Raw genomic sequence first — 15,363 nt, 5'->3', positions numbered from 1 at the left:
ATCATGGCAGAAACATGAACCTGCAAAGTTTAATCTTTTAGTTTAATCAATGCAATTTACACAGTACGTTATGTTCCTTCATTACATTAAACTTCATGTAAAGCTTCCTACACAGCAGAATGTCGCAATTGTCAATATAATTGGAGTGTTCAAAGTAGTTGACAGGGTCTTTCAAACATTATAGTCTGTTTTCACACACCAGCGCCATTTTATGTGCTTGACATTCTTATGCATTCTCACCTACCTTATTTAGAGTCATAGAGTGAAACAGTGTGGAAACAGGCCTTTTGGCCCAACATGTTCCAGCTATACTTGTCCCACCTGCCAGCATTTGGTCCATATCCCTCCAAACCTGTGCTATCCATGTACCTGTCTAACTGTTTCTTAAATATTGGGATAGTCTCAGCCTCAACTACCTCCTCTGGCAGCTTGTTCCATTCACCCACCATGCTTTGTGTGAAAAAAATGATCCCTCAGATTCCTATTAAATCTCTTCCCCTTCACCTGAAACCTATGTCCTCTGGTCCTCGATTCACCTACTGTGGGCAAGAGACTGTGCATCTACCCGATCCTATTCCTCTCATGATCTTATACACCTCTAAACGATCACCCCTCATCCTCCTACGCTCCAAGGAATAGAGTCCCAACCTACACAACCTCTGTGTACAGCTCAGATCCTCTAGTCCTGGCAACAGCCTCGTAAATCTTCTCAGTACCCTTTCCAGCTTGACAACATCTTTCCTATAACATGGTGACCAGAACTGAACACAATACTCTAAATGTGTCCTCACCAACGTCTTATACAACTGCAACATCAAGTCCATGCCACCCATTGACCATCCGTTCACACTAGTTCTATGTTATCCCACTTTCTCATCCATTTCCTACACATTTGTGGCAATTTACAGAGCCCAATTAACCTACAAACCGCACGTCGTTGGGATGTGGGAGGAAACCGAAGCATCCGGAGGAAATCCACACAGTCCGAGGACAACATGTAAACTCCACACAGACAGCACCCGAGGTCAAGATCGAACTCGGGTCTCTGGAGTTGTGAGGCAGCGGATCTACCAGCTGCGCCACCTAACATTTAGTCTAACGTTAGACTAAATATACTGATTGTAGAACATGACTAGTGAGTGGATCTGCGCGGATAGATTAACCTATTGTACAATCTTGACTAGGTAAAGCAAGCAATGAAGCTGATACTTAAATGTCATGAATTACTGTACGTCTGAAAAAAAAAATAAAATAAATCCAAAGTCTAGAGTCCTGCAGATGGCGAACGAGGATCGAGAACAGGGGTAAACAAGTCCATCAGCAGATTGTAAAACACTAACAAAAATATGAGTAAATAAATAAGAATGAAATAATGGCGAGAACAAACCCAAATGCAAAAATAAAGTTGGGCTTAGTTTAGTTTAGAGATACAGCACGGAAACAGGGACTTTGGCCCATTGAGTCCATGCTGACCAGCGATCCATGCACACTAACACTACCCTACACACTCTAGGGACAATTAAGATTTATACCAAGCCAATTAGCCTACAAACCTGTATGTCTTTGGAGGGTGAGAGAAAAGGGAAGATCTCAGAGAAAACCTACGTGGGTTTCCACTAGTGGGAGAGTCTTTTCTTTTGTACGTGGGGAACGTACAAACTCCGTACGGACAGCAGCCGTAGTCGGGATCGAACCCGGGTCTCTGGCGCTGTAAGGCAGCAACTCTACTGCTGCGCCACCATGCCGACCAAGTTGTGCAAGGCCAGGTTACATGTTCAGTAACAATACCTTTATCCAAAACTGCATATAGAAATAATTATTTACAGGTTAGGCCTGGTTAAAGTTGATATTTTAACTAGGTATTGATTTGAAAAACTTGCCTCAACTTTATTTTTTTCAATAATAACATAGTTAAGTTTTAAGACGTTTATTTTTTCTCCTGATGCAAAGGACGTCAGTTTTGCTTTATAAGATGTCTGCACCTTTTAATTGTTTGAGTATTGTTAGTATATTCTGCAATGCAATGTCCATTGATCAAAGTGATGAAGCCAGAAAGTAGACGAGGTGGGGTTCCCAAAATCTTCCTTTCGTAGATAATAATAATAATAGATTTTATTTAATGGGCGCCTTTCATACATCTCAAGGACACCTTACATAGTAATCGGAATAAAAACATATAATCGGAGTAAAACAAGTAATTAAAGACATCACAATGACACAAATTAAAAACAGAATTCATTCCAAAAACAGAAAATCAAAAACACAGTGTGAAGAGAGAGCAGCGGCAACCAAATCGTGCCAGCGTCCACTCTCTCTTCACGGCAGCCATCTTGGACACAGACCTACAAGACTAGTTAGACAAAAAAAATCATCCCCCCACAGTGGATAGCACTGTGGAGGAAGGCACAATGTCCAGTCCCCACCCCATGTTCACCCCAAAGTCAGGCCTATTGAGGCCACCGCAATTGCCTGTACGGAGGCCCGATGTCCCTGGCCGTTCTCACCGGGTGGTCTTGCCCCGGCGTCGGGAGAGTCATTTCGGCGGCTGGGCCACTTGGAACGGCCGCTTCCTGGTTGGAGCCCGCGGCTGCCGAAGCCGACAAGGCCGCGTCGGTTTGGCGCTCCCAGGCTCCAGATGAAAAAGTCGGCGCCCACTCTCCTCACTGCCGCCTTGCCGCCTCTACGCTCCGCAAACCCGCAGCCCGGAGATGTTGCTCACGGCGGTCCAGCTCGCTAGAGCTCCAGCGCGGCGACCCAGGCAAGGCATCGCCCGCTCCGCTCCGCTCCAGCGCTCCAGCGCTCCAATGCAGTGCCGCCACGCAGGCCGAGGTGCTGGGTGGTTCCCGCCAAGAAACAGCGCTCCAAGCCCGCTGGTAGGCCACGACGACGGGTCGACGGGCAGCCCGGAAAAAAGGCTGCCACACCGACCAGGTAGGGACTTATAAATAAAGTAACACCTACCCCCCCACATTAAAAGACCATATCCCCTACAAACAAAAAAACAGGACTCACTAAAAACTAAAAAAAAGCGAATTTAAGACGGACGGCTGCTGCTAGCAGCCGTTCACCAAGATGGCTCCTCCTCCTTCTGTGGGGAAGGGGAAGGGGATCATTTAGATGGGGAAGACAGATCTGCGCTTACACCTGTAATTATGTCAATTCCCTGCCAGTCAAATTAACTGACCCAGGTAACCCTTCCCACTCATCGCAGGCCATTTTGTCTCAGTTTCCAAATGTCTCTTTGGCAGAGGAGACTGGCACTTAGGAACAGACAGCATGCAGTACAGAAATAGCTCCTTGCGTGGGCGTGAAGGTCGTTACTAAATCAAATGCTGCAGAATCATTCCAATCCATCGCCTGTCACAGGCATCAAATCAGGCAGTCTATTAATTATCCACAAAGCAAATTTGTATAAGGTCATAAGGTCATAAGTGATAGGAGCAGGATTAGTCCATTCGGCCCATCAAGTCTATTCTGCCATTCACTCATAGCTGATCTATTTCTCCCTCCTAACCACATTCTCCTGCCTTCTCCTCATAACCTCTGACACCCGTACTCATCAATTGTAGTTACGCTGAGTAGACGGTTTTTTGGCCTGATGTGTCCATGCACGTCGTTTCCTCTGTGGAAATGGGACATCAAGTCTACAGAGAATCATTGTTGTCACCCATGTACATTAGTAGATCACTGATTAACGGTGACCTTTTACAGACAGTGGTCTACTGTTTTTTGGAGAAGTCCCAGAGCGTACATCGACACGATCCGGTTCAATATTATAGATAGTAACCCAGACCCCAATATTTATAGGGTGGGTAGTTGGGCATGTTTTAGTTCAGTTTAGTTTACTTTAGTGTAGAGATAGAGTGTAGAAACAGGCCCTTCGGCTCACCGAGTCCATGCTGAACAGCGATCCTCCCACACTAACACTATCCTACACATACTAGGGACAATTTATAATTAAACGAAGCCAATTAACCTACAAACCTGTACGTCTATGGAGTGTGGGAGGAATCTAGAGCACCCGGAGAAAATCCATGCGGTCACGGGGAGAATGTTACAAACTCCGTACAGACAGCACCCGTAGTCAGGATCAAACTCGGGTCTCTAGCACTGTAAGGCAGCAACTCTACTGCTGCACCACCGTGTTGCCTTCATGGGAAGGGAAGTGTAAATAGTCCCTTCATGTGAAGGGGAAGGTCCTGTTTCCGTGCTGTATGCCTCTACGACTCTAACTGCCTGGTTAAAGAATGAATCTGATGGGAAAATGGGTAATATTTACATAAAGCAAGCATTTCTAACCTCCCAACTTGGAATGGTATATCTATTTTTTTAACAATGGTGACCCTAATAACTAAGCAGAAAATATATTTAGATTCCAATGAATGGGAGAGTAGGCTGGAACAAAGATTAATCTGATGCCAATGATAATAAGAACTTGACCCTGACGTGAATTTTGAAAAAGGCTTATGAAACAGGCCGGCTGCTGTTAACTGTCTCAGTTTTGGAACATACCCTGTGGGTGGCTCGAAGAATAGGAAAAGATGTGTCATTTTAACTGATTCATCTCGACATGCAAATATCTTGAGAACATTTCTGTTGAAACAAGTTCAATTAACCTCAAGGAACCATGAGAAAACTAGTCGTCATCATTATGCTTCAGAAATAGATTGTTAAATTATCATCAAATCCCAGAAGAAGTGACCATCTAAAATATTTAATAAATATGTTTATCAGAACATTTTAGCCAACAGTGGAGACACTCTGCTAAAAACTTCAACAAATTATTAAGTAAAGCGGCATGATGCTGAAGACAGAAGAGATTCCTCTGTCCTTGTATGGTGGTGGTGAATTGGAAAGATCAATGGGAATAAACACAAGTAGGTTGAGACTATTGTGTGACGTCATTTCACTGGAATCTGACAAAAATTATGTAGGTGGATGAGACAAGTCAATTTCCACCATGCGTTTAGTTGAGTTTAGTTTATTGTCACGTGTATCAAGGTACAATGAAAAGCTTTTGTTGCGTGCTAATCAGTCAGTGGCAAGACTAAACAGTGTACAGATATATGATAAAAGGAATAATGTTTAGTGCTAGATAAAGTCCAGTAAAGTCTGATTAAAGATAGTCCGAGCGTCTCCAATGAGGTGGATAGTAGCTCAGGACCGTTCTCTGACCAATTCATTTGTAGAGATTATATTTTTACAGAAGTCATTTCTCTCTCGGCTTTGACTAGCACCAAAAGATCTTCTCTGTCCATCTGAACAAGTACATTAGATTCTGGTTTAATGTGTTATCTAGCATGGTTACTTTTATCTTGTGCTGCCCTGTTGTTAAGAATAGCCCATTTGGGATATTCAAGGGCTGGACCAAGGGCTGTCCGGAACAACTGGACATCGAAGAAGATTGATGGGGAGGAGTTGGCAGCGCACTGGGCTTGTTGGCAAGCAGCCCAGCACAGGGGAAATGTTCATTCTGCTAGAAAATCCCAGGAGGAAAGAAGTCCAAATGAGAAATAGAAATCAATGGGACTATCGAAAAAAAAGCTGAAGACAATTTTCACATAATTTAATGGATTAGCACCCTTGGCAGTCAGGCACGGAGGCAAACAGGAGGACTGAGAATGTCACAATTATCAACATCACATGAATTTGAATTATGATTAGGTCGTGGGAGAGAGACAGACATATCTCAAATTGCATCTTTGCAAACGGGATTCTTTCCAGAATGGCATCCTGTTATAGACAAGAACTATAAAGGTAGGGTAGACGCAAAATGATGGAGTAACTCAGCAGATCAGGCGATATCTCTGGAGAAAATGGATAGGTGACGCTTTGGGTTGGGATCCTTCTTCAGACTTTAACTACTACGGTATTTTTTTCCAAATGATATGTTACAAATGATTTAAAAAGACACTGTGCAGTAATGACTTTGTGATAGACACAGACAATTTCCACAGCCTCCAGGAGAAAATCACCAATTAATTTGAAGTGATGATGTTTTTACAGAAGAAACGGTGGCGAACAGTATGAAGTAACATCCCTGCTCATTTTTGACTAGCACCAAGAGATCTTCTATGTCCATCTGCACAAGTCCATTGGATTCTGGCTAAATGCTTTATCTACCATGGTTACTGAATACATAGATACTGAGGAAGGGTCTCAACCCAAAACGTCACCGATTCCTTTTCTCCAGAGATGTTGTCTGACCCGCTGAGTTACTCCAGCTTTTTGTGTCTATCTTTGCTTTAAACCAGCATCTGCAGTTCCTTCCTTATTTTAATTTGTGCTGCACTGTTTTTAAGAATAGCCCGTTGTGATATTCAATAGCTCTACTAACAACTGGACATCTTGTCTCTTTATCTCCTTGTCACATCTGTTCTTTTAATACACGCAGAATATTGCAGCACAACTAAAGTTCAAATTTGACTGTGCAATGTTCCCAGAACAAAGTATTATTCTCGGACTTATTCTTGTCAAATTATGCTTTATGGTTAAATTATGGAAATATGACCATTTCTTTTAACATTTACTTGGACTATGTACATATATGTGTATGTAAATCCATGCACACATCAAGTGCTAGAGTCATGAGTTCAGAACTGTTTCGGTCTTCAGTTTTTGTTGAAGGTTAACTTAAGTACATTTTGATCTATTCACTTAGGTCATCAGTATGAATATTGCTGATGTATAATAGATAACCCAATATCACAAATCAACATGCTCAGATATCAACCTTTAATATACATTTAAGGCAGGCAAAATATCCCAATTCAGAGCTTGATCAGGTGTAAGAGGAATAAGGTTTATAGCATTCAAAAGGGAACTGCAGATGCTGGAATATCGAAGGTACACAAAATTGCGTTCAAAAGGGAACTGCAGATGCTGGAATATCGAATTTCAAAAGGGAACTGCAGATGCTGGAATATCGAATTTCAAAAGGGAACGCTCCCGGTGGCTCAGCACTTCAACTCCCCCTCCCATTCCCAATCCGACCTCTCTGTCCTGGGTCTCCTCCATTGCCAGAGTGAGCAACAGCGGAAATTGGAGGAACAGCACCTCATATTCCGTCTGGGGACCTTGCGTCCTTATGGCATTAACATTGAATTCTCCCAATTTGGCTAGCCCTTGCTGTCTCCTCCCCTTCCTTAACCCTCTAGCTGTCTCCTCCCATCCGCCCGCCCTCGGGCTCCTCCTCCTCCTCCCCTTTTCCTTCTTTCTTTCCCCCCCCCACCCCCCATCAGTCTGAAGAAGGGTTTCGGCCCGAAACGTCGCCTATTTCCTTCGCTCCATAGATGCTGCTGCACCCGCTGAGTTTCCCCAGCAATTTTGTGTACCTAAGGTTTATAGCAGATAGGATTTCAATTTCCCCTAAGATAGACACAAAATGCTGGTGTAACTCAGCGAGTCCGGCAGCATCTCTGGAGAAAAGGAACAGGTAACGTTTCGGGTCGAGACCCTACCTCAGACTGGTTCAGTTTCCCCAATATAGATATGATACAATACGATAGAGGGAGGGTAGCGGGTCCGTGGGAGTTTGTGGATGTCTCGTAGCGGCTCGTACGAGTAAAAAGTAACAATTTTTTTCATCACGAGTATTTTTTACTCGTGGACATTTTTCACAGTGTTGAAAAAACGTCACGAGTTTACCGGACTTCCCGAGTACCTACTGTTACTCGTACTAGCCGCTACGGGACATCCACGAACTCCTACGGACCCACCACGGACATTCTCCGAGTTCGAATCGGGGGAAAAGTCGGGAGAACGCTTGAATTACCTCATACAGTGGGACAGGCCCTTTACCGGGCCAGAGACCCAGGTTCGATCCTGACTACGGGTGCTGTCTGTACAGAATTTGTATGTTCTCCCCGTGACTGCGTGGGTTTGCCCCGGGTGCACTGGTTTCCTCCCACACTCCAAAGACGTTCAGATTTGTAAGTTCATTGGCTTCGGTAATATTGACGGGAGGAAACCCGAGCACCCGGGGAAAACCCACACGGTCACGGGGAGAACGTACAAACTCCCTACAGACAGCGCCCGTTGTCAGGACCGAACCTGGGTCTCTGGTGTTGTAAGGCAGCAACTTACCACCGCACCACCATGCAGCCCCCTAATTTATTTTAACCAACTTTGAAACTATTGAGGGAATGCAGCGTAGGTTCACGAGGTTGATTCCCGGGATGGCCGGACTGTCATATGTGGATAGAACGGAGTGGCTGGGCTTGTATACTCTGGAATTTAGAAGGATGAGAGGGCATCTCATTGAAACATATTAAGGGATTGGACACGCTAGAGGCAGGAAACATGTTCCCGATGTTGGGGGAGTTCAAAACCAGGGGCCACCGTTTATGAATAAGGGGTAGGCCACTTAGAACAGGGATAAATCTGTGGAATTCGCTACCTCAGAAGGCAGTGGAGGTCAATTCTCTGGATGCTTTCAAGAGAGAGTTAAATAGAGCTCTTAAGGATAGCGGATTCAGGGGTTATGGGGAGAAGCCAGGAACGGGGTACTGATTGTGGATGATCAGCCATGATCACAGTGCTGGCTCGAAGGGGCCAAATGGCCTACTCCTGCACCTATTGCCTATTGTCCATTGTCTATTGAAATTAACACTTGCACCAATGATTGTCAATTGCCCATGTAACACTACAACGTCTAGGTATTTGTACTTGAAACTCCGTCCTGCTCAAGTGTTTGTGCATTGACTTACTGCGGATTTCAGCTGTGGCATACTTTGGGATCATGGATTCCGTGGTCAGTTCAGGATGAAGAATGCAGCCATGAGTGTAGGCGTCCATTGGAAGTGAATCGAGCAGGTCTTTAAAGTGTTGCATTCTGGGATAAATAAGGCTTCCTGTTTCTGGAATTAACCTTGGGTAGTTTTCTGAAGTGATAAAAACATAAATAATGCATTGCCAAAAATGACCATAGCTCTACTCTTTAATTAGGATTATTTAATTACTAAACTTTATAACTATGTAATTATTCTGACCATTTCAATCAAAGAATTGTATTTAAAAATACACCCACACATAAAAGATATTTTAATAACAACCTAGACTTGGAAAATAACATCTATAAAGATTTCACATAATTAACACCCACACATAGAAATCAAATCAGCCATCCCCCGAAATCCCAAGCAGTTTCCAGAATTTATAAATTAATAAATGTTTCTATGGTTTTCTTAAAGGTCAAATTACATTTATCATTTCTAAGGTAACCTTAACAAAGTCCTGCAATAAACTTATGATTTTTATCCTATTCCTTGGTTAATCATCCGCGGTTTGCATGCTTTAGAATTGGCAGCAATACCTCATAATCTTAATAATGCATTTGAATATATCTGCAACATGTATTGAGTTGTCCATTACAAGTCTTGAAGATAATACACTGAATGGCATGTTGGCCTTTATAACAAGAGGAATCGAATATAGGAGCAAAGAGGTCCTTCTGCAGTTGTACATAGCCCTAGTGAGACCACACCTGGAGTATTGTGTGCAGTTTTGGTCCCCTAATTTGAGGAAGGCCATTCTTGCTATTGAGGGAACGCAGCGTAGGTTTACAAGGTTAATTCCCGGGATGGCGGGACTGTCATATGCTGAGAGCATGGAGCAGCTGGGCTTGTACACTCTGGAGTTTAGAAGGATGAGAGGGCATCTCATTGAAACATATAAGATTCTTAAGGGCTTGGACACGCTAGGGGCAGGAAACATGTTCCCGATGTTGGAGGAGTCCAGAACCAGGGGCCACAGTTTAAGAATAAGCAGTAAGCCATTTAGAACGGAGACGAGGAAACACATTTTCTCACAGAGAGTGGTGAGTCTGTGGAATTCTCTGCCACAGAGGGCGGTGGAGGCAGGTTCTCTGGATGCTTTCAAGAGAGAGCTAGATAGGGCTCTTAAAAATAGCGGAGTCAGGGGATATGGGGAGAAGGCAGGAACAGGGTACTGTTTGTGGATGATCAGCATGATCACATTGAATGGCGGTGCTGGCTTGAATGGCCAAATGGCCAACTCCTGCACCTATTGTCTATTGTCTATAATGCTGTTAACAAAATTAGGTTTATACAATCTACTGTATAGGTATCTACACTTAAATACCTAGTTCTATTTCCCATCTTATAACTACACTATAAAAACATATCGATTGTGACTATCTAGAATCAGTAAACAGTTTGCAATTATCAATTATTCATCAGTGTAGAAAAATACTTTTAACATGTTGTTGCCTCATGTTCTTTACTTGACGTATTGTATGTTGTATCAGTATTATTGTGCACTTTTTTAAATGACTTGTTGACCTGGAAATTGCTGTGCATCGTATGGTGCATGGATGCTTAATAACTTAAGGATGCAACTTTGGATTTGACTGCTGTAAATTGCCCCCAGTATAGGTGGTGGTCCTGGATATTTGGGACAGAATTGGCAGGGAGGCACAGTAGCACAGCGGGTAAAGCTACTGCCTGACAGAGACCCAGCATCGATCCTGACCTCGGGTGCTGTCAGTACGGAGTTTGCACCTTCCCTCCCTGTGACTGAGTGGGTTTTCTCCGGGTGTTCTGGTTTCCTCCCACAATTTTGCTGGTTATTTGGCCTCTGTAAATTGCCTCTACTGTGTAGGGAGTGGATGAAAAAGTGGGATAACATAGAATAGTGTGTACGGGTGATTGATGGGTAGTGTGGACTCAGTGGGCCGAAGGGCCTGTTGGCATACGATACTAAAAAACCTCGATACTGAAAATACTGCCAAAAGAAAAATAAATATATTAACATGATATATGGTGGTAGAAAATTCCCAGTTATAGCCATTTTCATTTTATTGAATATACATTAACTACCTAGACATGGTATTTATTTGCTGTGATTATATTTCCTATATTTTCATGTAATATCTAATGAGTTGATTATGCGAATAGTCTTGCAGGCGTTACACTTCTCCCACCAATTACTTTCCAATTGGCAATGGAGCAGAATTAAATAAAAGTTTTTATGGCTACTTAATATGATTAGGTGGCAAAACTTTTCTGAAATTATAAAATATTGAAACATAAAGCAATTTGGCACCGAAACGGAATAAATGAATGGATATTAAAAAAAAAAAAGAACATTATTATGATTGTGATGCTTTAGTAAAAAATTGTACTAAAGTCACAAAGTGTTATTGGCGCCCAATGTCCATTGGGTCTCTTTCATGCTGACTACACTGCCAGACCCTGGCACTAGGTAAAGAAACACTTATATAATTTTGTCATAAGAGCATTAGGGTTGGCAGCTGGAGTGAGACATTCAGAACTTCTTGCCTGGTTTTAGGAGAATAGGGTTGAGAATGGGGTTGAGAGGGTAAGATAGATCAGCCCTGATTGACTCAATGGCCCAGATGGTCTACTTTAGCACCTAAGAATTATGAACTAATGCTTGCTTCTCCAGTCAATTAAATCTCAGAAGATCTTATGTACTTGCCTTAAACCCCACAGATGATGGTTCCCTGGAATCCAGACTAAAACAATTCCAGTTACCAATACACCCTTGCCTGTATGTTCCTATCACTTGCCAGGTTATGTCCCGCCCCCACCTCTTTTCCAGCCTTCCCCCTACTACAATCTTTGAGTGGCACAGCAGTAGATTTGCTGCCTTACAGCACCAGAGACTTGGGTGTGATCCTGACTACGGGTGTACGGAGTTTGTATGTTCTCCCCGTGACCGAGTGGATCTTCTCCGAGATCTTCGTTCTTCCCACACTCCAAAGACGTACATGTTGTAGGTAAATTGGCTTGGTATTAATGTAAATTGTCCCTAGTGTGTGTGGGATAGCGTTAGTGTGCAGGGATCGCTGATGGGTGTGGACTCGGTCGGCCAAAAGACTTGTTTTCGCTCTGTATCTTTAAACTAAATTAAACAAAAATCTAAAAATCCATCTGAGGATGGGTGCTGACCTGAAACGTTGCCTATCCATTCCCTCCACAGATGCTGCCTGACCTGCTGAGTTACTCCTGCATTCTATGTTTTGCTCAAGATTCCAGCAACAGCCAGTGTCTCCAGTTATAGAAACATAGAAAATAGGTGCAGGAGTAGGCCATTCGGCCCTTCAAGCCAGCATCGCCATTCAATATGATCATGGCTGATCATCACAGCTTTTTCCCCATATCCATTGATTCCGTTATCCCTAAGAACTAAATCTAACTCTCCCTTGAAAACATGTTATTATCTGACAGTCAGGATATTCTCAAAGATTTAAAAGTACATGGGCAGCAAGTTAGATGTTGATATGAATTTAGCAATGGGGGTCTGGGTTCAATCATAGTCCAAGTTGATGCACAAGAACATTAATGTTTAGGAAATTCTCCACCCCTAACATAGTGGTCCATACATCACAACTGCCCATAGATTGTGCCAAAGATAGACACAGAATGCTGGAGTAACAGCAACAGTAACAGCATGGAGCTTCAGTCTGAAGAAGGGTCTCGACCTGAAACGTCACCCATTCCTTCTCTCCGGAGATGCTGCCTGTCACGCTGAGTTACTCCAGCATTTTGTGTCTATCTTCGGTTTAAACAAGCATCCGCTGTTCCTTCCTGCCCATAGATTGTATTTATATAGCAGAAAGTGATTTGATGTTTAAATATTGGGGTTGATGCCAAATACATAATTCCACTGCTTTCACCGGAAATGGGTACCATAACCATTCACTTTCCTCCAACCATATGAGGCCCATTTATAGTTGTAGGCCTTAGAAGCTGCTGGCTTCATCATCTCGTTTCATGCAAAACGGCATCAGCTGAGAGTATATAGAATGTAGAACATCGAGCAGTATAGCACAGGAACGGGCCCTTCGACCCACAATGTCTGTGTCGAACACGATGCCAAGTTAAACTGATCTCATCTGCCGGACATAATCCATATCCCTCTATTCCCTGCACTTCCATGTGCCTGTCTAAAAGCCTATTATATCTGCCTCCATTACCAAATGTGAAAATGGTAATGTTATCACTTTCTACACGTCAGCATTGATAAATGTATATAAAATGCTGGAGTAACTCAGCGGGTCAAGCAGCATCTCTAGAGTGCATGGATCGGTGATGTTTCGGGTCAGGAACCTTCTTCAGTGAGAATGGGGAAGAATTCTAGTCGCTGGGAACATTGCAACAAAGTTCAGATTTTGGGTGGCTGTGGACACTGGATAAATATCTTTCTGCTGGCTTCTCCTCACCTGGAGCGAAACATAAAGAGAGATGCAAGTTTGCGTCAATGGACAACCAATATCCAGCAGCCGGGTTCAGGTCAAGGTCAAAGGCAATGTTTGGATCAAGACAGGATTTGGAATCAGATCCAGATTCAAGAATTGTAGGGGAAACGACTGAAGAGGTTGAATCTGAAGACTAGAGATTGGAGAGGAAGTCAGATGAATGAGGTTGATTATGAGGCTGCAGCCGGCAAGTGGATCCTTGGAACTTGAGGTTTTACCTTGAAAATTCACAAAGTGCTGGAGTAATCGGCGGGTCAGGCAGCATCTCTGGAGAACATTGATAGATGACATTACGGGTCGGAACCCTTCTTCAGACCCGACCCGAAATGTCACCTATCCATGTTCTCCAGAGATGCTGACTGACCCGCTGGTAACTCCAGCAATTTGTATCTTTTTTTGTAAACCAGAGTCTGCAGTTCCTTGTTTCGACCTTGAAATTATGTTGTTTTATAATCTACACCACATCCATTATTCAAAGCAATCCTTTTCTCAGGCCACCTTTTCTCACTAAAACTAGAAAAAATAACCTTCTATATCACCCTGAACAATAGACAATAGACAATAGGTGCAGGAATAGGCCATTCGGTCCTTCGAGCCAGCACCACCATTCACTGTGATCATGGCTGATCGTCCACATTCAGTACCCTGTTCCTGCCTTCTCACCGTATCTCCTGACTCCGCTATCTTTAAGAGTTCTATCTAACTCTCTCTTGAAAGCATCCAGAGAATTGGCCTCCAGTGCCTTCTGAGGCAGAGAATTCCACAGATGCACAACTCTCTGGGTGAAAAAGCTTTTCCTCATCTCCGTTCTAAAAGACTTCCCCCTTATCCTTAAACTGTGGTCCCTGGTTCTGGACTGCCCCAACATCGGGAACATGTTTCCTGCCTCTAACGTGTCCAATCCCTTAATAATCTTACATGTTTCAATGAGATCGCCTCTTATCCTTCTAAATTCCAGTGTATACAAGGCCAGCCGCTCCATTCTATCAACATATGACAGTCCCGCCATCCCGGGAATTAACCTCGTGAACCTACGCTGCACTCCCTCAATAGCAAGAATGTCCTTCCTCAAATTTGGAGACCAAAACTGCACAAAATACTCCAGGTGTGTTCTCACTAGGGCCCTGTACAACTGCAGAAGGGCCTCTTTGCTCCTATACTCAACTCCTCTTGTTATGAAGGCCAACATGCCATTCGCTTTATTCACTGCCTGCTGTACCTGCACGTTTACTTTCAGTGACTGATGAACAAGGACCCCAGATCTCGTTGTATTTCCCCTTTTCCCAATTTGACACCATTCAGATAATAATCTGCCTCCCTGTTTTTTGCCACCAAAGTGGTTAACCGTACATTTATCCACATTAAACTGCATCTGCCAAGCATCTGCCCAGTCACCCAACCTGTCCAAGTCACCCTGCATCCTCATAGCATCCTCCTCACAGTTCACACTGCCACCCAGCTTTGTGTCATCTGCAAATTTGCTAATGTTACTTTGAATCCCTTCATCTAAATCATTGATGTATATTGTAAATAGCTGTGGTCCCAGCACCGAGCCTTGTGGTACCCCACTAGTCACTGCCTGCCATTCTGAAAGGGACCCGTTAATCCCTACTCTCTGTTTCTTGTCTGACAACCAATTTTCTATCCATGTCAGTATCCTACCTCCAATACCATGTGCTTTAATTTTGCCCACTAATCTCCTATGTGGGACCTTATCAAATGCTTACAGAAAGTCCAGGTTACTGGCTCTCCCTTGTCCATTTTTCTAGTTACATCCTCAAAAAATTCCAGAAGATTAGTCAGGCATAATTTCCCCTGGGTAAATCCATGTTGACTCGGACCGATCCTGTTACTGCTATCCTATTAATAAGAGAAAAATATCCCAGGAGATGAAAAAAGTACCAAATAATTCAAGTGAACACTTTTGATAAATTGAGTAGTTAGTTTTGATTACGGTAGTTTCTTTATCCCTTTGGTTTCTTGAATTCTGAAGCCAAAAACAATTGTCTATAAGTAGTTTAAAAAAATAATTGTGCATATCAAATATCAGTAATTTAGATTAAAATACTCACTAAATAGTGTTCTCCTTTAAATAACTCATTTATATATTCTGTAGCTAT

General features: G+C 43.1%; 1 protein-coding gene across 1 annotated transcript in view; it reads right to left on the bottom strand.

Moving 5' to 3' along the window:
• Positions 1 to 15,363, bottom strand: part of gdap1l1 (ganglioside induced differentiation associated protein 1 like 1) — a 37,754-nt gene that overhangs the window by 7,627 nt on the left and 14,764 nt on the right. The window contains exon 3 of the mRNA XM_033041470.1: positions 8,709 to 8,882. Within this exon, the coding sequence (XP_032897361.1) occupies positions 8,709 to 8,882 (174 nt within the window). The remainder of the gene's footprint in view (positions 1 to 8,708; positions 8,883 to 15,363) is intronic.

The sequence above is a fragment of the Amblyraja radiata genome, chromosome 23 (genome assembly GCF_010909765.2).
Source record: "Amblyraja radiata isolate CabotCenter1 chromosome 23, sAmbRad1.1.pri, whole genome shotgun sequence".
Classification (NCBI taxonomy): domain Eukaryota; kingdom Metazoa; phylum Chordata; class Chondrichthyes; order Rajiformes; family Rajidae; genus Amblyraja; species Amblyraja radiata.
This window is presented reverse-complemented; position numbering and strand designations above follow the sequence as displayed.